At 38.6% G+C, this 26,299-nt stretch overlaps 1 protein-coding gene across 2 annotated transcripts in view; it reads left to right on the top strand.

The window, feature by feature from the left end:
- RBM27 (RNA binding motif protein 27) overlaps positions 1 to 26,299 on the top strand; it is a 92,183-nt gene that overhangs the window by 54,521 nt on the left and 11,363 nt on the right. For both annotated transcript variants that reach the window (XM_033180763.1, XM_033180764.1), the window contains 10 exons: positions 485 to 634; positions 3,590 to 3,734; positions 5,597 to 5,750; positions 6,365 to 6,661; positions 8,715 to 8,855; positions 13,525 to 13,644; positions 15,377 to 15,451; positions 15,590 to 15,754; positions 17,414 to 17,518; positions 17,952 to 18,143. In XM_033180763.1, the coding sequence (XP_033036654.1) occupies positions 485 to 634; positions 3,590 to 3,734; positions 5,597 to 5,750; positions 6,365 to 6,661; positions 8,715 to 8,855; positions 13,525 to 13,644; positions 15,377 to 15,451; positions 15,590 to 15,754; positions 17,414 to 17,518; positions 17,952 to 18,143 (1,544 nt within the window). The remainder of the gene's footprint in view (positions 1 to 484; positions 635 to 3,589; positions 3,735 to 5,596; positions 5,751 to 6,364; positions 6,662 to 8,714; positions 8,856 to 13,524; positions 13,645 to 15,376; positions 15,452 to 15,589; positions 15,755 to 17,413; positions 17,519 to 17,951; positions 18,144 to 26,299) is intronic.

The raw sequence follows: 26,299 nt of genomic DNA, 5'->3' as shown, positions 1-26,299 counted from the left end.
TGTATCTAGATACTGTTAACACAAAGAGAAATACAGTCTTCACCTCAGATTCCACATATGCAGATTCAACCAACTACAGATTGAAAATACTCAGAAAAAATAAAAGTAAAAAATAGCAATACAATAATTAAAAATAATGCAAGTTTTAAAAACAATATCCATAACAGCTATTTACATAGCATTTATATTATGTATTATAATTAACCTAGAGATGTTTTAGAGTATACAAGAGGATTTACCTAGGTTATATGCAAATACCACCACCCTATTTTATATAAAAGTCTTGAACATTTGTGCATTTCGATATCTGTGGGAGGGTCCTGGAGCCAGTCCCTCACAGATACTGAGAGGTGACTGTAGGTTGATGTATTTATATTTGTTGGAGAATATATGTTTTTTAAGCAGGTGTTTATTTTAGAACAATGAGAGATGATTTAACCTCTCTCTGATTTGTTGTGTGTTTTGTTGCTTTGTTTTCCCTCAGATACATATGAACCAGATGGTTACAACCCAGAAGCTCCTAGTATTACTAGTTCTGGTAGATCTCAGTACAGACAGTTCTTTTCAAGAACACAGACACAGCGCCCCAATCTGATTGGCCTAACATCTGGAGATATGGATGCAAATCCAAGAGGTGAGAATACCTTGAACTTTTTCTGATGCTAAGTGTTATGCAGTAGTTGGATATAGTTATTACATTTGCATTTCTGGCCTTACTTGAGGAAATTAAGGTCCAAATTACTTATATATCATCTCTTTGAAGGGTACTATGTATTAATCTCAGATGTTTTTAAATAACTTTATCTCCAAAGTTTATTTTAAAGCTATAGTTAGAATATATTTATTTTTAAATATAAATCACACTAATATTACTTAACTACTTCTTTTAGTAGGACTTTAGGCTGTTTTAGTTTTGTTGCTAGGCACTGTGTTAGGTATTGTGTATAGATAGATGAAATTACTGATCCCCTCCTCAAAGAACTGATCATTGAAGGGCCTACTTTGGCACCTCAAAGTACTGGGATTACAGGTGTGAGCCCCTGTGCCCAGCCTACCATTTTCCTGTTCTTTCTTTCTATCCTAGCTTTATTAATTCTTTTTTTCCTGCCATTAATAACACTATTACCACTATAAGAATAACAAGTTTTGTATGAAGACTACCAAATGCCTTCTCATATACATATATATTTTTTTATATATGGATATATTTTTTGAGACAGGGTCTCCTTCTGTCACCTATGCTGGAGTGCAGTGGCATGATCTCGGCTCACTGCAACCTCTACTTCCTGGGTTCAAGCGATTATCCCACCTCAGCCTCCTGAGTAGCTAGGATTACAGGTGTGTGCCACTACAACCCTGCTAATTTTTGTATTTTTAGTAGAGACGAGGTTTCACCATATTGGTCAGGTTGGTCTTGAACTCCTGACCTCAGGTGATGCAGATCCCACCTTGGCCTCCCAAAGTGCTGGGATTACAGGCATGAGCCACCACACCCAGCCTCATATATATTACTGTCTCTCATGTTTCTGTTTTTATTCTCCCCTTTTACAAGTAAAGACACTGAAGCTTAGAGAGGTTCAAAGAACTTGCCCAAGGTCACGCAGCTGTTAAGTGCCAGAACTAGAATTCAGAGTAGAAGTCATGTTTTGTATACAACAGGATTTCTTTGTTGTCTTGGGCGAGTCATTTAACCTTTAGTTATATCTCCTTCCTTTAATATGACACACTTCATTAAATTAAAAAAAAAGCATTAGGCAATGTTAGCTGGTAATGATAAAAACTATTTAAGGAGAACATAATGGCATCTCAAATTCTAGAATGTTTTATGCCATCACAGTTGCTGTCTTCTTCATTAGCCTTCTGAAACACAAGTCCCGCAAGAGCAAGGATCATGTCTATTTTATTCACCAGTGTATACCCAAGGTCTGCTATAGTTGCTGAGCTGTCACATAGCTAAATGTCAAGTGAATGAATCTTTACATCATAATTTCCCTGACAAAGATGAAATCAAATGTACCAACTCCTTTTTTTTTTTTTTTTTTTTTGAGACGGAGTCTCACTCTGTCACCCAGGCTGGAGTGCAGTGGCCGGATCTCAGCTCACTGCAAGCTCCGCCTCCCGGGTTTACGCCATTCTCCTGCCTCAGCCTCCCGAGTAGCTGGGACTACAGGCGCCCGCCACCTCGCCCGGCTAGTTTTTTGTATTTTTTAGTAGAGACGGGGTTTCACCGTGTTAGCCAGGATGGTCTTGATCTCCTGACCTCGTGATCCGCCCGTCTCGGCCTCCCAAAGTGCTGGGATTACAGGCTTGAGCCACCGCGCCCGGCCAAATGTACCAACTCCTAACCATATACCTACCCCGGCATTCAGCTCTGGGTTATTCTTTGCTTGGTGGAATTGCTAAAGTTAGGAGAAATACTCAGGATTCAATAGGCATAGTTTTGTGTTATTAATTTCTGTTTTGTTCAGTACACCTCTTCCTACCCACAAGTTATTTATTGTAAGGACAGATTCTTAGAGTATTTCTGTCAATTTATAGTATTGGCTTTGGAGTTTCTTCCCACCTTTAAACCTGTAGAAAATCAAAAGAAACATAGTAAACATCTGAATGCCTTCATTTAGATTTACCAGTAATATTTTATTACCTTTGGGCATGAATGCTCTCTTTTCTTTCTTCTCTCCACTTTTTCTTGTTGAATCTCTTGAAAGTAAGTGGTAGACATTGTGAAACTTTAACTCCTTTACCTTATATCTAAGAATAAGACAGTCCTATATAAGCACAGTATTATTGCCACACATAAAACCATAATTCCATAATAATATGTATTTCTTATGATGTGGTTAACTTCTTGTTGAATCACACCAGAAGGCAAATAATGTCCATTAATGGTGCTAACTTTGATTGCTTGCATAAGGTGATCATTGTTAGAGCTCTCCATTGTGTTTGTTTGTTTCTTTCTTTGTTTCTTTATGAGACTGAGTTTCACTCTTGTTGCCCAGGCTGGAGTGCGATGGTGCAATCTTGGCTCACCGCAACCTCCGTCTCCTGGGTTCAAGTGATTCTCCTGCTTTGGCCTCCCGAGTAGCTGGGATTACAGGCATGCACCACCATGTCTGGCTAATTTTTTTGTATTTTTAGTAGAGACGGGGTTTCCACACCTTGGTCAGGCTGGTCTCGAACTCCCAACCTCAGGTGATCTACCCGCCTTGGCCTCTCAAAGTGCTGGAATTACAGGCATGAGCCACCGTGCCCGGTCCAGAGCTCTCCATTGTAAATGTAATTTTTGGAGTGTTACTTTGGCACCATAAGAATCTTGTTTTCCAACAACCTTTCACCAATATTTTTTTCATCTATTGATCATTCATGCCTGAGTCAATTATTATTACATCAAGGTTAACTTTGAGTTTTGAAACATGGATTTCTAGTTTTTATAGAAAAAGGCATTTGTAACTTTTTCTTCTGTTAGGCATTTCTAAAAGAGAAATGAAAGTAATTGAGCTATTAATAGTACTCTTTAGCTTTTAGACTAAGTATGTTAATCATTGAGACTCCTGAAAAACTCAGTAATTTGAATTTTTGTTTCCAACAGCTGCTAACATTGTGATCCAGACTGAACCACCAGTTCCTGTTTCGATTAATAGCAACATAACCAGAGTAGTTCTTGAACCAGATAGTCGAAAAAGAGCTATGAGTTGTTTGGACGGGCCACTCACAAAGAAACCTTGGCTGGGAAAGTAAGATAATTTGCTAATTAGTAGCATCTAATTGTTATTGTTGTTTGCATTAGTAAATTCATAAAAATAAGATTTGTCATTAATGATTTTCAAATTAAATATCTTGAAGTTAGGGTTCTAGGAGACGTCGTTAGAATGTTGTAAAAATTAAAAAGTTAACAATATTTATAGTAGGTTTTTTTTTTTTTTTTTTTTTTTTTTTTTGAGACGGAGTCGCACAGGCTGGAGTGCATCATCTCAGCCCACTGCAACCTCCGCCTCCCGGGGTGAAGTGATTCTCCTGCCCCAGCCTCCTGAGTAGTTGGGATTACAGGTGCCGGCACCATACCCACCTAATTTTTTGTATTTTTAGTAGAGACGGGGTATCACTGTGTTGGTCAGGCTGGTCTTGAACTCCTGACCTCAGGTGATCCATCCACCTTGGCCTCCTAAAGTGCTGGGATTACAGGTGTGAGCCACCACACCTGGCCCATAAAAGGTATTTCTAATTTGTACCTACCTATTTCTACACCTAACCCAATATTAAAAATTACTGACACACTGGCAATGGATAGAAAAGAAAAAAAAAAAAATAAATGGTGAAGAAAATAGCTTGGTACCCTTGCAGAAGTTGAAAATACGCCATTAAAGATGATGTTCTAGCCGGGCACGGTGGCTCACGCCTGTAATCCCAGCACTTTGGGGGGCCAAGGTGGGCGGATCACTTGAGGTCAGGAGTTCGAGACCAGCCTGACCAAAATGGAGAAACCCAAAATACAAAATTAGCCGGGCGTGATGGTGCACGCCTATAACCCCAGCTACTTGGGAGGCTGAAGTGGGAGAATCACTTGAACCCTTGGAGCTGGAGGTTGCAGTGAGCTGAGATCTCACCATTGCACTCTAGCCTGGGCGAAAAGAGCAAAACTCCGTCTCAAAAAAAGAAAAAAAAAGATGATGTTCTAGCCTTAATTTAATTTAATGATGTTAGAGTCCTTGATAATTGTGGTAGATGTTTATGTTAGATCTTTTTAGCATATGATTTTAAGTGTTAGTTGGGCCTTTTCTTTTTGTAATCTATTGCTGTTCTCCTTTCTCTTCACCTTCTCTATTCTCATGTAATAAGAATAATGTCAGCCGGGCATAGTGGCTCACACCTGTAATCCCAGCACTTTAGGAGGCCGAGGCGTGTAGATCACTGACATCAGGAGTTTGAGACCAGCCTGGCCAACATGGTGAAACCTTGTCTGTACTAAGAATACAAAAATTAGTCGGGCGTGGTGGTGTGTGGCTGTATTCCCAGATACTAAGGAAGCTGAGGCAGGAGAATCACTTGAACCCGGGAGGTGGGGGTTGCAGTGGACCGAGATCATGCCACGGCTCTCCAGCCTGGGCGATGGAGTGAGACTCTGTCTACAAAAAAAAAAAAAAAAAAAAACAACAACAAAAAAGAATAATGTGAAAATTGCTTAGTAATTTCTGAAGAATGTTAAGGGCTCACAAAAGGCACTTTAAACAAATTAATCAATGCAATCAATTTATTATATAGAGATGTGGTCTTACTATGTTCCCCAGACTGGTCTGGAAGCCTTGGGCTCAAGCAGTCCTCCTGCCTTGGCCTCTCAGAGTGCTGGTATTACAGCATGAGCCACTGCGCCCAGCCTGTAACCTGTGTCTTGATGTTTAATATATTTTCTGTGGTTTGAATTTTGAATATAATGTTTCATAGGATTTTGAAAAAGTTTTCTGGGATTATAGGTGTGAGCCACCATGCCCATCCACAAAAGGCACTTAAAAAAATTATAAACCTAAATTCTTTGTGGTTATATCTCTTGGCTAGGCATGAAGTAGGAGAATTAACTAAGATGTATTAATCTTCCTTTTAGGCAAGGAAATAACAATCAAAATAAACCAGGGTTCTTACGAAAGAATCAGTATACAAACACCAAATTAGAAGTCAAGAAAATCCCTCAGGAATTGAACAACATTACCAAGCTCAATGAACACTTCAGCAAATTTGGAACTATTGTTAATATCCAGGTAACTGTGGCTATGTCGGTGACAGAAGCCAGGCATTTTATGGGTCTTGGGAAAATTTCTATTAGCTTACCTTGTTTAAATGAGTCAGTGGTTATTCTGATCATCTCTGCTAAGTGCTGTAAATGCCACCATATATCTGTATATCCACTTTTATGATGGACTTGTTAAACCATGTTTGTTCTTGTGAATTCATTTGGTTCTTTTCTGCAATCTCTTCCTGAAAGAGAATGGGCAGCCTCACAATTTTAGAGACTGGGAAGTCCAAGATCAAGGTGCTGGATGATTCATTTCCTAGGGAGTGCTGTCTTCCTGGCTTGCAGATGGTTGGTTTCTCGCTGCGTTCTCATATGGCAGACAGAGAAAGAAAAAGAGGGGGTTGGGGCAGATTTCTTTCTCTTCTTTTAAGGCCACTGATACTATTCATTAGGATACACCCTTATGACCTCATTTAACCTTAATTACATCCTAAAAGCTCTATCTCCAAAATAGTAATGTTGGAGTTTAGGGCTTCAACATGTGTATTTTGGGGAAAACATTCATTACATAGCATTGGGTCATAATTTATTTAACTATTTTCTGTTTTTGGGAATTTATATTGTTTTATTTTCTTCAAGGTTGCTTTTAAAGGTGATCCAGAAGCAGCCCTAATCCAATATCTTAGCAATGAGGAGGCCAGGAAAGCCATTTCTAGCACAGAAGCAGTTCTAAACAACCGATTCATTCGAGTCTTGTGGCATAGGGAAAATAATGAGCAACCGACACTACAGTCCTCAGCACAGCTGCTCCTGCAACAACAGCAAACACTTAGTCACCTCTCACAGCAGCACCATCACCTGCCACAGCATCTTCATCAGCAGCAGGTGCTAGTGGCCCAGTCTGCTCCTTCAACAGTGCATGGAGGTATCCAGAAGGTAATCTGGTTCACTGGGGATTAAAGGTCTTTTAGTTACACCCTCTAGATCAGTATTTTTCAGTTCCTGGTGCTTGGGTCTTCTACATAAAAGCTACTCATAATTTGAACCGCAGACCAGCAGCATCTGGTCTCTTGGGATCTTATTAGAAATGCAGATTCTTGGGGGAAAAATTGCAGATTCTTGAGCCATACTCCATCCTACTGAATCAGAATCCCTATGGCTGGGGCCCAAGGATTTGTGTTTTAACAAGCTCTCCAGGTGATTCTTACATACCTTAAAGTTTGAGACGTGCTATTTTACATCAGAATCACTTACCTGGGTGCAAATTCCTGGGCTTCACCTTCTCAAACCTGTATAGAGTCAGTCTCTAGCTATGGGGCCTATAAATATATATGTTTAACAAGTACTCTTAAGTTATTGTTATGCACACTAAAGTATAATAACCATCTACCACTGAGCAACTTTGACTGTAGAGCTATTTCTTTATTTTGTATTAGAATCAGTCTTTTTTTGTGTCTACCCATTTGCCCTCCTTTTTCCCATGTAAAAAAAATTATACGTTCCTTCTAAAAATGGGTATAGAAGCTCCAAGAGAACTGGAATTTTGCCTGTTGTGTCCATTCTGTCCCTAGTACCTAAAACAATATCTGGTACATATTGCTCAAAACATATTTGAATAGATGAAGAAGGAAAAAAACAAAAGAACAAAATACCACACATCAGAGCATTCAGATACTGACCTAGATAATCTTATGCTTAGAGTAAATGCATTCAGATTTTTAAAAAATATTCCTTACAGTACATGGTGTCGACTCCATTTATCATCCTGCTCATTTGCATCTAAATTCTCTTTCAGTTATCCCACTTCATGTAAGGGCCCAAAGGTGAATGCTTCGCCTAGATGTTGGATGAATAGTGTAGAAAAGAGTTCATATTAGGCCGGGCGCGGTGGCTCAAGCCTGTAATCCCAGCACTTTGGGAGGCCGAGGCGGGTGGATCACGAGGTCAGGAGATCAAGACCATCCTGGCTAACATGGTGAAACCCCGTCTCTACTAAAAAAATACAAAAAACTAGCTGGGCGTGGTGGCAGGCGCCTGTAGTCCCAGCTACTCGGAGGCTGAGGCGGGAGAATGGCGTGAACCCGGGAGGCGGAGCTTGCAGTGAGCCGAGATCGCGCCACTGCACTCCAGCCTGGGCGACACAGCGAGACTCCGTCTCAAAAAAAAGAAAAGAAAAGAGTTCATATTATCATCTTCATGGTGATCGTTAGATAGGTTCTGTTAGTGCAGCCCAATATTGCATTCTGTTTTTGAGGTGATTATTTCACAGTTATTCATATTAAGCCACTGTCAGTTAAGACCCTCTAATTCTTTTATTCTTCTTTTTTTCTTTTTCTTTTTGAGACAGTCTCGCTTTGTCGTCATTCAGGCTAGAGTGCAGTGGCTCAGTCTTGGCTCACTGCAACCTGTGCCTCCTGGGTTCAAACTATTCTCCCGCCTCAGCCTCCCGAGTAGCTGCGACTACAGGTGCATGCCACCATACCTGCCCTTTTTTTTTTTTTTTTTTTTTGAGACGGAGTCTCGCTCGCTCTGTCTCCCAGGCTGGAGTGCAGTAACCGGATCTCAGCTCACTGCAAGCTCCACCTCCCGGGTTTACGCCATTCTTCTGCCTCAGCCTCCCGAGTAGCTGGGACTACAGGCACCCACCACCTCGCCCGGCTAGTTTTTTGTATTTTTTAGTAGAGACGAGGTTTCACCGTGTTAGCCAGGATGGTTTCGGTCTCCTGACCTCGTGATCCGCCTGTCTCGGCCTCCCAAAGTGCTGGGATTACAGGCTTGAGCCACCGCACCTGGCCCAAAAGTATGAATAATCTATCAATCATTTCTATATTCACCAGTGTCATTAAAAAATAAAACCTTATGGATAATGGAAGCACCTTCCCATTCCCATTTTCTTATCTTCTTCCCTAGAGTAATCATCTTAAATTTGTATCATTCCTAGGCATGTTTTTAAACTTCTGCCACATAAGTGTTTATTTTGTATATGCAGATGATGAGCAAACCACAGACATCAGGTGCATATGTTCTTAACAAAGTTCCCGTTAAACATCGTCTTGGACATGCAGGTGGTAACCAGAGTGATGCATCACATTTATTGAATCAGTCTGGTGGTGCTGGAGAAGATTGCCAGGTAGGCATTTTTGGGAGCTTCAGATATATTTAGAATCATTCAATGAATTAACAAAATAAATTAGTTATCAGTCAGACAGTCAAGACAGTTGTGACAGCTAACCTAAGTGTGGCAGGTATACCTCTCTAATTTCCATGTTTCAGTCAGAAATTTGCTAGTGAAATTTTTTTCCTATTCAAAGTTAAGTAGGAGGCTGGGCATGGTGGCTCATACCTGTAATCCCAGCACTTTGGGAAGCCAAGGTAAGTGGATCACCGGAGGTCAGGAGTTCGAGACCAGCCTGGCCAAAATGGTGAAACCCCATCTCTACTAAAACTATAAAAAAAATTAGCTGGGTATGGTTGCAGACACCTGTATTCCCAGCTACCCGGGAGGCTGAGGCACGAGAATCACTTAAACCCAGAAGGTGGAGATTGCAGTGAGCCAAGATCGCGCCATTGCACACCAGCCTGGGTGACAGAGCAAGACTGTCTCAAAAAACAAAAACAAAAACAAAGTGAAGTAGGAATTTGAGAATTGTAGATATTTATTTATTTATTTATTTATTTATTTATTTATTTATTTATTTTTTGAGACAGTTTCGCTATTGTTGCCTAGGCTGGAGTGCAGTGACACAATATCGGCTTACCGCAATCTCCGCCTCCTGGGTTCAAGCAATTCTCCTGCCTCAGCCTCCTGAGTAGCTGAGATTACAGGCATGAGCTACCATGCCTGGCTGATTTTGTATTTTTAGTAGAGACGGGGTTTCTCCATGTTGGTCAGGCTGGTCTCGAACTCCCGACCTTAGGTGATCCACCCACCTCGGCCTCCCAAAGTGCTGGGACTACAGGCGTGAGCCACTGCACCCAGCCAAATTTTAGATACTTATTAATAGATAAGTGTCTTTATTAGTTAATTTCTTTAATTTCATCTTTTAAGAATTTAGTGAAGGGTATTCTGTCGTAGTAGAAAAACCAAACTTTGAAATATATTTTAAGTAATTAATTTTTAGTAATATATCTATACTATAACTCTTGAGCATGGTGATTATTACAAAGAGAGCTAAATAAAAAGAAAAATAAGCAGGGAAAGCAAAGCAAACTGCAGAGGAAGAGCAGCAATGCATGCTATCCCAAAAAATACAATATAGCTTCTGTAACTGAAACAACCTGATATTGACTCATGAATAGACAGACCAGTGGAACAGAATAGAAAATCTAGAAATAGACTCAATTGCAAATAGGAGTTTATTATATAATAACAAAGTGTCCCAGATCAGTGGGGGAGTTATAGACATGTTGATAAATAGTATTGGGATAACTGGATAGCCAGTAGGGAAAAGATGAAATAAGATCTGATCCTCTTGTTTTTATTATATCATAAACCAGTATAAATTCCAAATGGATCTGAGATTTAGATATTGATTGAAAAACTAAATGATACAACCCTCATGAAAGGAAATTTGGCAGTACAGTATCTGCCAAAATTATGTATATGCATTACTAAACTAGTTATCTTCCCTCTAAGAATCTATGTCAAAGGTATACTAGCCAAAATATAGATAGACATATGTGCAAGGCTAGTAATGATACACCCTTTATAATAACAGAAGACTGGAAACAACCCAAATGCCCATCTGTAGGGGACTGGTTACTGCAAATTTAGTATATCTACACAGTAAATATACAACTATATAAAGAATGAAGAATATTTTTATATGTACCATGGGGTGATTATCAGAATATATTAAGTAAAAAAGCAAAATGGAAGAAAAAATACATAGTTTACTACTGCTGGTGTGAAAAAGTAGAGGCACTGAACACAGAGAAGTATTTGCTTATAACAGGAAAAAACCAAAAAGATAATTCATATTATTTAAATCCTGTGGTTATGGCAAGTATAGAAGAAGCTAGATGACTTTTGATTATGTCTTGTTTTGTAGATTTGACTTGGAACCATGTAAATAAATTCTGAATGTAATTATAAAGTAAAATTAAATGAAATAGAAGTAATTCCTAAAAAGTGAAAAGAAAAATGAAACCCATGAACTAGCATATCTGCATTGAGCGCTTTAAAACAGTGATTTGACAATATATTCCTAGTGTGATATACCCTGAGGACAAAAAACGATTTAAAGAAATCATATCAACATTGGCAGTGTTGATATTCTGAAACCCTTCTGTGAGCATTGTAGGGTAATTAAAATGAGGAATTAAATGCTGATGTCCTTGACAACTGAGATTTTCAGTGTGGCTGAAAAGAGAGATACAAGATAGATAAGATTAAGTAAATAGGCTGTAGTCCTGCATTTGTATAGAAACTATCAGTATAAACTCAGGTTGTATTTTGTCTTAAAGGGAAAGAAAGGCAACAAAATATTGCTCAAACATTTCCCAATTCTATTCACTGAAAAGGTCTAGAAACAATGACCAGCCCAGTCATTGAGCATCCCTAGCACTCAAAGGGATCCAGGAATCCTTGAAGAAATAGCTGTCTCCAGACCTGAGACTGGCAGTGTTGCAGATGAGCCTAGAATATGGTATCAAACCAGAAAGTAAGGAGGGTATCAGAGATTACTAGAGTTCTGTCAAAGAGAAAAGCAAATCTGATCAGACCTCTAAATCTACCCACTAATTTAAAAGAAATTTGGGGTATAGAGGGACATCTTCAAGGGTACCATAGAATCCTGTGGGGTAGTACTACTGGATGAGTGACCTGGTTTCTTCAACAAACAATTTGCAACAAAAAGCAAGAGATGGTGAGGGAAACTATGAAGTAAAGGAGACTTCGAAGAGATATAACAAGTTACACTTACATGGACTTTAATAGATCCCATTTCAAATGGGAGGACATTGTTTAGAAAATTACAAGCTGGAACTGGAGAGGTGAATATTTAATATTAAAGAAGTATTGTTGCCTTTTAACTATATTTTGTGATAGTATTGTGGTTATGTTGAAAAATGAAAGGAGTCCATATCTTTTAGAGATATAATTGAAATATTACAGATCATATGATATTTGGGATAAGAATATAGTTAGTTGGGGATATAAATGAAAGAAGATTATTTTATGTATTGATTATTGTTGCTGCTTGGTACTTTTGTCTGTTTCAAAAATTCCATTATTTAAAAAAAAAAAAGTGATTAAAGATTTTCAAGTCAGATGGCCCTGACTGACTTAACCTGCCTCTCACTAGCTGTTGCTATGGGAATTAAAACTTTAATGTTAATTTTATGTTAATAAAAAAAAGCGCAAAAGGGGAATGTGTAGCACATAAATAGTGCTCAGTAAATTTTAGTTGTTGCCATTTTAATAAAATAAATGATAACATGAACATCAGCTATACAAGGTTCTTACGGTACATGCAGGACTTTCCTGTGTAAACTGGTTTACTTTTGATGATAATTAAGTGTTGTGGTGATTGAGAGAAGTCTTACATTTGGATATATTATTTATGAGATTGGATTTTCCATGGATTTCTGACTATTATTTTCTCTCTCTCTTATATTATTCAAAGTTAATTAAAAAGTTTTAGAGAAGACTGGTACAGTGACTCACACCTCTAATCCTAGCACTTGGGGAGTCTGAGGTCGGAGGATCACTTGAGCCCAGGAGTTTGAGACCAGCCTGGGCAACATACAGAGATCCTATCTCTACAAAAAAGAAAAGAAACCAGCCAGGCGTGGTGGCTTGCACCTATAGTCCCAGCTACTCAGGAAGCTGAGGTGGGATTAAGCCCAAGAGATTGAGGTTGCAACAAGCCATGATTGCACCTCTGCACTCTAGCCTGGGCAGCAGAGTGAGACCTTGTCTTTAAAAAAAAAGGAAGAAAGGAAAATTTTTAAAAGAAAAAAAAAAAAAAAAAAAAAAACGTAGCTGAATACTTAGAAGGATTTTTCAGTTATTGGAAACAAGGGTTTTTGTTCGGCACTTCACCTAACAAAAAACAACTTATGATACCCTCCAGCCAGATACCACCTGTAGCCAAACAAATTCAACTTATTATTCAGTGAGAGGTATACACAATGCAACTGTGTGTGCCAAAAGGACTTATTTTAGGATTTCGGCTAAGTTAGATGATTTAGAAGGATTTAAGGAAACAGGCATAAATTCTGTAATAGGATAGCTTACTAAATCTTACCTGGAATGAGGCTAAAGCAGTAAGTGGTAAAGAAGCAGCAGTCATTCCTGGCATAAACGTTATGTTTAGTCATTTTATGGTTTGCATAGCATTCATGTTTTTGTCTCTGTTCAGTCATGATTAGGGAATGGTCTTCATTTTGTCTTGATCTGTTATGGTCACAAGAGCAACTTTGTCTGATGTTGGTATTTTGTGAAATTGTGTTTAACAGGAGGGCAGTAAGGCTGTTTTTATCTTTTGGGCGACAAATTTATGAATAAAGAACTAGATTTTATAATGAAGTTTTTAAATGTAGAAAGAAAATTTAAATCCTAAGAAGAGTAGAAATATATGCATCCTTTCTAAAAAATTAAACATTTCTAAGATACAATTATATTTGTGTGTGCTTTTTTCTTTAGATATAATTATATTTGTGTGTGCTTTTTTCTTTAGATATAATTATATTTGTGTGTGCTTTTTTTCTTTAGATATAATTATATTTGTGTGTGCTTTTTTTTTCTTTAGATATAATTATGTTTGTGTGTGCTTTTTTTTTTCTTTATTTTTTAGATATTTTCAACTCCAGGCCATCCAAAACTGATTTACAGCTCCTCAAACTTAAAGACACCTTCAAAGCTCTGTTCAGGGTCTAAATCTCATGATGTTCAAGAAGTGCTTAAAAAAAAACAGGTAACAATCTTGATTCTTCTTGCCTTACAGAAGAAAAGATGCGTTGAATTGTTAAGTGGTTACATTATCACTTTTAAATCAGTTCATGTCGGTAGGGCATGACATCATAATGCTCATATAGCTTCTTCTCTAGTGTACACTTGGAAAAAAAGATGGACATACAGAAAAAAATGTTTCACAATTGCCATTCAGAATTTTTTTAAATACACTATTATTCCCTCCAATTCTAGTGTTTATTTTCTTTTTTAAATTCCTAGGTAGATAATAATTCATATAAAATATAACACTTTTGTAATTATTATCTATGTGATTCAGTTCTGAGTTTCATTGTCATCCTATTAAGTTCACATAGGGTTTTCCAAATTAAATAGATATTTATATGTACTATCTCAGTATAATTAGAGATTTAACAGGAGGGTGGGAGGCACAATTTTCCTGGTGAAATCCATAGATTTTACTCTATTATTATTATTATTATTATTTTTGAGACGGAGCTTCGCTCTTGTTGCCCAGGCTGGAGTCCGATGGCATGGTCTCAGCTCACCGCAGCCTCCGCCTCCCAGGTTCAAGCGATTCTCCTCCCTCAGCCTCTAGAGTAGCTGGGATTACAGGCATGTGCCACCACACCCCGGCTAATTTTGTATTTTCAGTCGAGACGGCTTTTCTCCATGTTGGTCAGGCTAGTCTTGAATTCCTGACCTCAGGTGATCCACCTGCTTCGGCCTTCCAAAGTGCTGGGATTACAAGTGTGAGCCACTGTTCCCGGCCTACTCTATCATTTCCAACCTATAGCTGCATGTCACTTTTTTCTTTTTCTTTTCTTTTCGACAAGGTCTCTGTCACTCAGATTGAGTACAGTGGCATGATCATGGCTCACTGCAGCTTTGATGTCCCAGGCTCAAATGATCCTCTCACTTTAGCCTTCTGAGTAGCTGAGTAGGCATGTGCCACCATGCCCCGGCTAATTTTGTTCATTGTTTTGTAGAGACAGGGTCTCATTCTGTTGCCGAGGCTGAACTCAAGCAGTCCTCCCACCTCAGCCTCCCAAAGTGCTAGGATTACAGGTTGAGCCACCATGCCTAGCCTCACATTTTTAAACTTTAAACTTCAAAAATAAGGATTTAGCTTATTACATTGGCAAGTGAAAACAACTTTTGTTTTTCTTCATAAGGACATTCAGGTCATTCAAGTCAGTAAATCTCATAGAGATAGCTAATTAGGTCCAATATTTTAAATTTTTTTTTTTTTTTTTGAGACAGAGTCTCGCTCTATCGCCCAGGCTGGAGTGCAGTGGCCGGATCTCAGCTCACTGCAAGCTCTGCCTCCCGGGTTTACGCCATTCTCCTGCCTCAGCCTCCCGAGTAGCTGGGACTACAGGCGCCCGCCACCACGCCCGGCTAGTTTTTTGTATTTTTTAGTAGAGACGGGGTTTCACGGTGTTAGCCAGGATGGTCTCGATCTCCTGACCTCGTGATCCACCCGTCTCGGCCTCCCAAAGTGCTGGGATTACAGGCTTGAGCCACCGCGCCTGGCCTTTAAATATTTTTTAAGTACAGTTATAAACTCTATTATGTTGAAAGTGTTAGGGAAAGCATACTCAAAGGTTTCATCTTTGGTATCAGCTATTTTTTTTATTAGGGGGACAGTCTGTCTCAGGGAGGACCCAGAAAAAATGAGTTGAGAATGGTGGCAAATTATGTTACCTGTATTAATTTCTTTTTCACTTATATAGGAAGCAATGAAGTTACAACAAGATATGAGGAAAAAAAGACAAGAAATGTTAGAAAAACAAATAGAATGCCAAAAGGTAAAACAAGAGCTCATTATTTGCATGCTAGAATTGATGTATAGAATTGATTTTAAAAGTATTATTCATGATTTTTAAAGTCTTCTTTATATTAAAGTTTATTAAGCATGGTTTTACCTTTTTCTCTTTATTTTGTAGATGTTAATATCCAAGTTAGAAAAAAACAAAAACATGAAACCAGAAGAAAGAGCAAATATAATGAAGACTTTGAAAGAGCTAGGAGAGAAGATCTCACAATTAAAAGATGAATTAAAAACATCTTCTGCAGTCTCCACACCATCTAAAGTGAAGACAAAAACGGAGGTATCTATTTGCATTTTTTTATTTAACATAGGGTTATTGAACATCTGCCTTGTGCTTGGCACCTTGAAAGTACAATGGAACCCTTAGGTAGCTAATATCCTAATAGGAATATAGGCAAACAATTACAGTACTTAAAGATATCCTGATTGTAGTACTTTTTTTTTTTCTTTTCTTTTTTTTTTTTTTTTGAGGCGGAGTCTCGCTGTCTCCCAGGCTAGAGTCCAGTGACCGGATCTTGGCTCACTGCAAGCTCCGCCTCCCGGGTTTACGCCATTCTCCTGCCTCAGCCTCCCGAGTAGCTGGGACTACAGGCGCCGCCACCACGCCCGGCTAGTTTTTTGTATTTTTTAGTAGAGACAGGGTTTCACCGTGTTAGCCAGGATGGTCTCGATCTCCTGACCTCGTGATCCGCCGTCTCGGCCTCCCAAAGTGCTGGAATTACAGGCTTGAGCCACCGCGCCTGGCTTTTTTTTTTTTTTTTTTTTTAAGGAGACAAGGTCTCGCTATATTGCCCAGGCTTGCCTCAGATGCAGTCCTCACACCTTGGCCTCCCAGAGTGCTGGGATTACAGGTGTGAGCCACTGCACCCAGCTGCCACAATTTTTTTTTTTTAGTGTTTGTGCAGATTCTCTGTACCCTTTTTGGGAAGAGGTTCATAATACCCTGTTTGAACAAAGATGTGTTTTTTAACTGAATATTTTGGTTCCCTGCTGAAGATGACACTATTAGAGTGATGGTAATGAAAGAGGTATTTCCCATTTCAGCAATATTTTTTTTAATGCTGTAATAGTATTGTAATAAAACCATCCTTTTAAAAAAGTAGCCTGGCCTATTCATATGAGTAAAAATGTGGCATGTTATTAAAAAGAATAATCAAAAGTTCTAGATCTATTTAAGTCTAATTTTATTAATTTCTATCTGTTTCCTTGCCTGTACTTGGTTTAGACAGTGGTTCCATTATACCACAGTTCTGTGGTGTGATTATAGACAATTCTAGTCCTCTGAGAACTGGTAATAAATTTGTCAGATATGTAGAATGTAAATTGTTATATGCAATATTACATTAAATTTGAAATTATGGTTCTCTGTCACTATCGAAACATAAAATGTTTAAGATTTCTTCTTAAAAGTATAATAAAAATGTTTTTTATTGAATTTTTTTCTAATTAATAGAAAATATATATGCACATTTTAAAAATTAAAGAGGTGAAAAATACCACTGGCAGTCATGTCTCTTAAAGACTGATAAATAATTTGTCTCTAACAAAAAAGAGAATGGCAACAGTTATGGATTCCGATCTGGTAGTAATTGTGTAGCTGTTACTTTTGTACTATAAATACAGTTTTACTATATAATTTATTTTGCTCTTTTTTGTTTCCTTTGTGATACTTTATTATGTGACAGTTATTGTGAGCTCCTTCATCTCATGTGTCTGTTCCTAGGACCTGATTTTTAAGCCGTCTAATGCTTACTGTTTTTCACTGATACCCATTTACTTTTTACATGTTGGCACTACTATATCTGTAAAGTTAGTTTTTTCAAAACACCCATGTTTATTGCATGCTCTCATTCTCTGTGTCATTGTGTAACTATAATGTTCTGGAGAAGATCTTGTAAGTTATCTAAAAAATACCTTTTTATTTTCGATTTTTCCAAAGGCCCAGAAGGAGTTATTAGATACTGAACTGGACCTCCACAAGAGGCTGTCCTCAGGAGAAGACACCACAGAATTACGGAAAAAACTCAGTCAGTTACAGGTTGAGGTGAGATTTAAAAGGAGTTAGTGCCCCACCACATTTAACATCTCAAAAAAGTTTTCCTTTGGCCAGGCGTAGTGGCTAACACCTGTAATCCCAGCACTTTGGGAGGCTGAGGTGGGTGTATCACCTGAGGTCAAGAGTTTGAGACAAGCCTGACCAACATGGAGAAACCCTGTCTCTACTAAAAATACAAAATTAGCCAGGTGTGGTGGCACATGCCTGTAATCCCAGCTACTTGGTACTTGGGAGGCTGAGGCAGGAGAATCGTTTGAACCCAGGAGGCAGAGGTTGCCGTGAGCCGAGATCACGCCGTTGCACCCCAGCCTGGGCAACAAGAGTGAAACTCCATCTCAAAAAAAAAAAAAAAAAGTTTTCCTTTGTTTTTAAGGTTTAGTCTAACAATATATGCTGCATTCTACTTTTTGTTGTTATTCAGGCTGCACGATTAGGTATTTTACCTGTGGGTCGAGGAAAGACCATGTCCTCTCAAGGTCGAGGAAGAGGCCGAGGGCGTGGAGGAAGAGGAAGGGGCTCACTAAATCACATGGTGGTGGACCATCGCCCCAAAGCACTAACAGTTGGAGGATTTATTGAGGAAGAAAAAGAAGACTTGCTTCAGCATTTCTCAGTAAGTTTTAAAAACAGCAAATGCTAACTCTAAAAACACTGTGTTCATCATTTTCCTTGCTGCAGTGTGTATAAATGTCAAATGTTTTGTAGATTAGAAAAATTAGTTGTAAAAAACATGAGTACTACCAAATGCCTATTTAATATATTTAAAAGTCAAGAAGCAGCTCTTGCTTTTGATTCCATAATACTCCACTTAAGTGCATTTGTAGTGACAAGTTGTTTCAAAGCTATACTTAGTGCTTCTTTTAGGTTTATTACATGGCTTACCAGGTATTTACAGTTAATAGTGAAACAGTCTGGGATAGAGGCAAAATTCAAAGAAAGAATTTATTAGGATAACAGGTATATTTAGTTATATTCTGTATGTAGTGGCAACCCCTTACTTTTAGGCAAACATGCAAATGGATTTGCTACAGGCAAATGTCTTTACTGTTTTGGACATAGGCAGTATATACTCTTTCCAGGCACTCATTCATTCAGTAAATATTTTATTGAGCATTATTTGTGCTAGAACGTTTTCATACATGATCTCATTTAATTTTAAATGACTGTATAAATGTGAAATACATGTAAAACGGTATACATGTGAAATCCTATGTGTACAACAGATGTGAACACCACAGCTTAAAATGTCAACAGCAATCATATAATTAATAAATAGTGGAACCAAGATAACTAGGTTCCCTATTCCTCAAACAATTCTTTTGAGAGGAAATATTTTTAGCCCTATTAAGTGTTAAAGATGGCCTGGGACAGTAGCTCATGCCTGTAATCCCAGCACTTTGGGAGGCTGAGGTAGGTGGATGACCGGAGGTCAGTCAGGAGTTTGAGACCAGCCTGGTCAACATGATGAAACCCCATCTCTACTAAAAATACAAAAATTAGCTGTGTGTGGTGGTGTGCACCTGTAATCCCAGCTACTTGGGAAGCTGAGGGAGAAGAATTGCTTGAACTCGGAAGGCAGAGGTTGCAGTGAGCTGAGAGAGTGCCATTGCACTCCAGCCTGGGCCACAATAGTGAAACTCCATCTCAAAAAAAAAAACAAAAAATATTAAAGATAGTGAGGGAAATCATAAAGAGCAAGGCTTCACTTCAAGTGTTTTTATTAGTTTGATGCCCATTAACCCTGTTTCACCATGATTCTTGGGGAAGATAGGCTGTTATGGAAAGGATATTCCAGATTTGAATGTCCTCTGGGTTATGAATGGTTCACTCTTGACCCAGTTCTTTCCCTGGTGTAACCCTTATTTGTCTTTTTTTGTAAAGTGGGAGAATAGCTCTAAGTGACTTCTTGAGGAGTAAAGAGGATGGCGGAGCACTATACAAGTGCAGGGTATTTTTGTGAAGGCTGCCTGAATGTTGATTTTTGTCTTTTAAGGTTTAGTTTATAAAATTATAATCTCCTTGCCAAATAAATTGGTCATGTAGAACGAATACCAGTTCTGGTGAGGTGATAATTGGATTATGTGAAGCAGAATTTCTACAAATTTGACTCATTGCAGAAAGTTTCAGTTACAAAAAATAGTTAATCTTACTAGGAAGACAGCTACATGTTCATTCCTGTGGTCACTGGAGACTATATGTAGATGTTTAAAATTTAACCCAGAGTCATGCTCAAATGGATCTCTTTCCTTCTGAAAAGTAGAACCATTCTAAAGCATCTAATAATAACCATTTTTTATGTACATATACCTGACAAGTCTGCAGTGTGGCATTCAGTTGACAGATGTGGTTATGTCCAGACACTTAGGAAAAGAGCAAGCAAAGCTAAGGCAGATGAGGTAACTTCAGGAACAAAACACTTCCTTTGGTTTGGATGGGTCTTTTGTTTTCTTGTTTGATAGCATGCTATCACATAGGGTCTTGAGTACGAGGAGCACGTTTCCCTAATAATAACTACTTGGGCAATATAGTATGCTTTCTTTGAAAGAAATACAGAAATACATATGCTTAGGCATTATTGTGAATAGAGTTAGCAAACATAAAAGGAAACTCTTCTTCAAGGTCTTTTGTATCTCACAGAAGCCAAGGTAAAATCTGTATTTTCAATATTCTTCTATTCTTAATGATTATGAAAGGATCATGGGTGAGCCATATCTGTATGAAAAAATGATGGATGGATTTTAATGAAGTTATTCAGAATCGAATTCTGGAGTCCTTCAGAGTTTGCTCTTCAATAGCCTAGGAATTTATCATAAGTGGATTATGGTTGTATGCAAATGGCAGCTATAAGTATGCTCATTATAGTGCATGTAATAGTGAAAAATGATAACCATGTAAATGTTTGACAGTGTTTTGCGGCCTTTAAAAACGTATTTATTTATTTTTTGAGACAGAGTTTTGCTCTTGTTGCCCAGGCTGGAGTGCAATGGCACGATCTTGGCTCATTGCAACCTCCACCTCCTGGGTTCAAGCGATTCTCCTGCCTCAGCCTCCTGAGTAGCTGGGATTACAGGTATTAGTCATCACACCGGGCTAATTTTTGTATTTTTAGTGGTAGTAGTATTGCACTTCTCTATTTTCCATAGTTCCTGAGGAACACATACTCCTTTTTTTTTTTAATAGGTAGTTATCTTTTTTTTTTTTTTTGTGACAGTCTCCATCTGTCACCCAGACTGGAGTGTAGTGGCACGATCTTAGCTCACTGCAACCACTGCCTCCTGGGTTCAAGCGATTCTCGTGCCTCAGCCTCCTGAGTAGCTCAGACTATAGGCACGCATGACCACACCCAGCTAATTTTTCTGTATTTTTACAAGAGATGAGGTTTTGACATGTTGGCCAGGCTGGTCTCAAACTCCTGGCCTCCAGTGATCCGCCTGCTGGCCGCCTTGGCCTCTCAAAGTGCTGGGATTACAGGTATGAGCCACTGTGCCCGGCCAACGCAAACTACTTTAAAATCAGACTTTTTACTTCACATTCACTTTTGGGATAAAGCATCGTGTTTTATGTTGTGTATTTTAAAACCAAATTTGAGGATATTGGTTGATCTTGATCATTTTGGTCCCAGGTACATATATCAAAGGTATATATAGATTAAAGCATATACAAATTTAAAATACATAGAATATTTAATTTATAGTGCAGGTTATATATATAACAGCATAAAAACATACATTTATATATATATTAATAATATGTATCAGAGATCAGCACACTTCTTCTGTAAAGGACTAGATAGTAAATACATTGTCTTCTCTCTTTCACCTGCTCTTCCCTCTCCTCCTCTTTCCTTTCTAGTTCTTTTTCTTTTTCTTCTTTGTACTTCAGTGGATGAACATTTTTTTCTTTTAATAACCTTTGCAAAAATGCAAAAACCATTCTTAGCTCCTAGGTCATTAAAAACAGGGTGCTGGGCTACATTCATCCTGAGGGCTGTAGTATGCAGACCCCTAGTATGTTATTATATTACTTTATATATCAAATATTTAAGTTAAACATAATTAATTGAAATATATAAATATAATTATATATATTTTAAAGATCAAAATCAGCCAATCCAGAAAGAACTTTCTAGTTGTTTTTTTGTTTTTTGTTTTTTTTTTTTTGAGATGGAGTCTTACTCTGTTGCCCAGGTTGGAGTGCAGTGGTGTGATCTCGACTCCCTGCAATCTCTGCCTCCTGGGTTCGAGTGATTCACCTGCCTCAGTCTCTACAATAGTTGGGATTACAGGCGTGTATACCTCCTGGCTAACTTTTTTGTATTTTTTAGTAGAGACGGGTTTCACCATGTTGGCCAACCTGGTCTGAAACTACTGACGTCAGGCGATCCACTGCGTCAGCCTCCCAAAGTGTGAGGATTATAGGCATGAGCCACGTGCCTGGCCCAGAAAGAATTGTTTAATAGAAGAATCTTTATTTATATATATATTTTTCACGGAAATCTTAAGATTTTTAATATCTTAATGAAGTTAATGTTAAGTATTTATAATTGAAGTTTAATTCAGAAGTTGAAAATTTTAACTCAGCCTTGCCAAGGGCACAGATGGGACAAAAACTAAAGTACATTCCTTCATCCCTGTTGAAGGGAGGTTCGGCTAGCTACAAAAGGAAAAGTTATTTTCTCTAAATATTTGGAATATATAGACTGTACTTTGATATTTTTCAAGTAGTATGGCTCATTTAACTAAGAATTTTGAATTTTTCCTTCTTTTCAAGAAGTCTAGAGTTAGGTTTTAGGATTGATCAATTCAGAAATTCAGCTGCTCAGATTTACATATTTCTCTTCTTCTACCCTACCATGTTGCCTTTTATTAGGCGTTTTTCCTCTTGCCTTGACCTCCCAGAGTGCTGGGATTACAGGCGTGAGTCACTGCACCTGGCCAGTTTTTTTCTCTTTTTTAAAATTCCTGTTTTTACTATTACTTCTTGATTTTTAAATTTTAAGCATTATATATTGACTTCCCATTAGTCTTTCTGCTTCCCACCTCTCCAGTTTTTTTTTTTTTTTGACCTTGTTGTGTTTTATTTTTTTCTTACAAATTTATACCTTAAAAAAATAAATTATTCTACTGTCATTTCAGTGGAGGTCTGGGGAAGGATATGAAATTGCATACCACAGATGGTCAGTTCTCCATCTTTAGCCAGAAGTCCCTTTGAGTCTTAAGAAAGAGGTTTATCTCTAAAGTACTATTTAGAACCTGTGCTCCCACAATATTTATATAATTCGTTATAATGTTTATGTTCTTACTGGCAAGAACCTCTAATTTCTCACTCCTGCCATTCCTGGAACTTCATATAAGGCAACTGAGTATTTCTGCTGTAATTACTAAAGACTTCGCACATAGTTAGCTTTTCCCCACAGCCTCTCTAGACAGGGATTTTCCCCCACCTTCCGAGTATATGAAAAATATATTTGAGAATGTTACTGTACATGGAAGTGATACCTTATAGTTAGGCAGATAGTTTTCTTTTGTGCTTTCCACAACAAAAATTAGCCTTTTCTTTGTATTTAACATTTGGAGAAAGTTTTTTAGATAGTGCTTCATTGATTGCCCTTCATCAGACCTTGTTAAAAAAGTAATGTAGGCCTGGCGTGGCGGCACCTGCCTGTAATCCCAGCACTGTGGGAGGCTGAGATGGGAGGATTGCTTGAGCCCAGAAGTTCAACACCAACCTGGGCATCATAATGAGACCCTATCTTTACAAAACAACTTAAAAATTAAAAGATAATGTATCTGATTTGTGAGCTATGACCATTTACTGTTGTTACCTGTCACAAGTGATCAGGAGTTTACCTTTTCTGCACGCTTTACCGTGTTCGGGATTCTTCAGGTGAAAATACAATTTTCGTAGCTAGTTCTAGGAGTGAAATATGGCACTAGTAATTCTGTGACCTTTTCAAAGACATTGAAATTCTAAACTGCCTTAATTTTTTTCTCTTAATTTTGAAAATTTCTTTACAAAGATAATGCTTTTAAAACATTCAAACAATACAGATTATAAAGGAGAAGGCACAACAAATTTGAAATCTTACCAATTACATTTTTATGAACATCTTTCTAGCACCTGTATCTGTCATAGGTATACATACTACCCATGCTGTTTTGGAGTTTGTTTTTTCATCCGTAGTGTATCATGGAGAATTGTTCATGTTTATGAATATAGGTATATATTTGTCTTATTTAAAGGCATTCTATTGTAAGAATATGCCATAATTTTTATGTACAACTCCCTATTGATGAATTAGGTAGATTGTTTACCATTTCACTATTATGAACAATGTTATATACATCATGCTAGATTTGGCACATTTACTGGGATAATTTTTCTTTTTCTTTCTTTTTTTTTTTTTTTGAGATGGAGTCTTGCTCTGTAGCCCAGGCTGGAGTGCAGTGGCATGATCTCGGCTCACTGCAACCTCCGCCTCCCGGGTTCACGCCATTCTTCTGCCTCACCCTTCCGAGTAGCTGGGACTACAGGTGCCCGCCACCACCCCTGGCAAATTTTTTATATATTTAGTAGAGACAGGGTTTCACTGTGTTAGCCAGGATGATCTCGATCTCCTGACCTCGTGATCCGCCCGCCTCAGCCTCCCTAAGTGTTGGGATCACAGGCGTGAGCCACCGTGCCTGGCCGATAAGTTTTCATTATGTGGGACAGTGCTGCACATTGTAAAACTTCTGGCACCCCTGGCTACCACCTATTAATTGCCAATAAGTGCTTCTCAGTCACTGTGACTACCAAAATACCTGCTAGAGTGATGTCTCCAGTTGAGAACCACTGCTTTAGGTAGATTCCTAGGAAGGAGGTAACTGGATCAAAGGCAGGCATTGAAATTTTGGTACAGCTCGCCAAATAACCCTTCAGACTGTTGTACTAATTTATACTTGTAGTGACATTGGATGAGAGTATCTGTTTGCTCTCCCTCATATAGACTTGAAGTTTGTTTTTTTATCTGCCAGTCAGTTGATTGATATATGATGACTAGCATAGATTGGGCGTCAATTTCTAATCTGGGAAAATGGCTGGACTAGATGAATTTCTCTTTGAGCAGCTTCTACCAAGAACCCTAATATGCATATAATTTTTAATTTATGGTATATATAGTTGATCTCATATTCACATATGATTGAATTGTTCACAAATAATTCAAATATTTTTATTTGAATTATTTCCTTGGCCAACACACATAAACAAAATGAAAAAGGAGTAAAAGTGTATACAATGAAAAATAAGATTCCCTTCTACCTCCAGTCACTCAATTTCACTCCCTGTAGACGATTATTGTTACTAGTTTCTCATAAATCTGCTTAAAGATACTCTCTCGGCCGGGTGCGGTGGCTCAAGCCTGTAATCCCAGCACTTTGGGAGGCCGAGATGGGCGGATCACGAGGTTAGGAGATCGAGACCATCCTGGCTAACACGGTGAAACCTCGTCTCTACTAAAAATACAAAAAACTAGCCGGGCGAGGTGGTGGGCGCCTGTAGTCCCAGCTACTCCGGAGGCTGAGGCAGGAGAATGGCATAAACCTGGGAGGCGGAGCTTGCAATGAGCTGAGATCCGGCCACTGCACTCCAGCCCGGGCGACAGAGCAAGACTCCGTCTCAAAAAAAAAAAAAAAGATACTCTCTCTATATACATATATATGTTATTTGTTCTCTCTTTTATAAAAATGGTAGCATGTTATACAACACCCTTTTGCCATATGTACTTTTTACTTCATATATATTAGACTGCTGGATTGTTCTACGCTAGTGCATGTGGTGTTGCTTCATTCTTTTTAATGACTGCGTGGTATTTCTTTTTTTTTTTTTTTTTTTTTTTTTTTTGAGATGGAGTCTTGCTCTGTCGCCCGGGCTGGAGTGCACTGGCCGGATCTCAGCTCACTGCAAGCTCCGCCTTCCGGGTTTACGCCATTCTCCTGCCTCAGCCTCCGGAGTAGCTGGGACTACAGGCGCCCGCCACCTCGCCCGGCTAGTTTTTTGTATTTTTTTTTTTAGTAGAGACGGGGTTTCACCGTGTTAGCCAGGATGGTCTCGATCTCCTGACCTCGTGATCCGCCCGTCTCGGCCTCCCAAAGTGCTGGGATTACAGGCTTGAGCCACCGCGCCCGGCCGACTGCGTGGTATTTCATCACACAGATGTATCGTACTACATTTGAACTGTCCTATATTGATGGACATCCCATTTTTTCCCAATATTTTATCATTTTAAACCATATTTAGATGTGTATGTGAGAGAATATATATGTATGTGTAGAACAATTAGGTACTTTAATAAGTAACAGATATGTTAAGAGATTAATCCTAGATTTTTTTAAAAAGTACTTTTTAGGGCCGGGCGCGGTGGCTCATGCCTGTAATCCTAGCACTTTGGGAGGCCGAGGTGGGTAGATCACGAGGTCAGAAGATTGAGACCATCCTGGCTAACACAGTGAAGCCCCGTCTCTACTAAGAATACAAAAAATTAGCCAGGCATGGTGGCATGTGCCTGTAGTCCCAGCTACTCGGGAGGCTGAGGCAGGAGAATCGCTTAAACCTGGGTGGTGGAAGTTGTAGTGAGCTGAGATGGCGCCACTGCACTCCAGCCTGGGAGACAGAGCGAGACTGTCTCAAAATAAATAAATAAATAAAAATTTAAAAAATAAATATATAATATATGCAGATGGTTAAAAGGATGACTAGGGCTGGGTACAGTGGCTCATGTCTGTAATC

This window comes from Trachypithecus francoisi, unplaced genomic scaffold, assembly GCF_009764315.1.
Source record: "Trachypithecus francoisi isolate TF-2019V2 unplaced genomic scaffold, Tfra_2.0 Lachesis_group2, whole genome shotgun sequence".
NCBI lineage: Eukaryota > Metazoa > Chordata > Mammalia > Primates > Cercopithecidae > Trachypithecus > Trachypithecus francoisi.
Note: the sequence above shows the minus strand (reverse complement) of the source record. Positions and strands in the feature narration are given on the sequence as shown.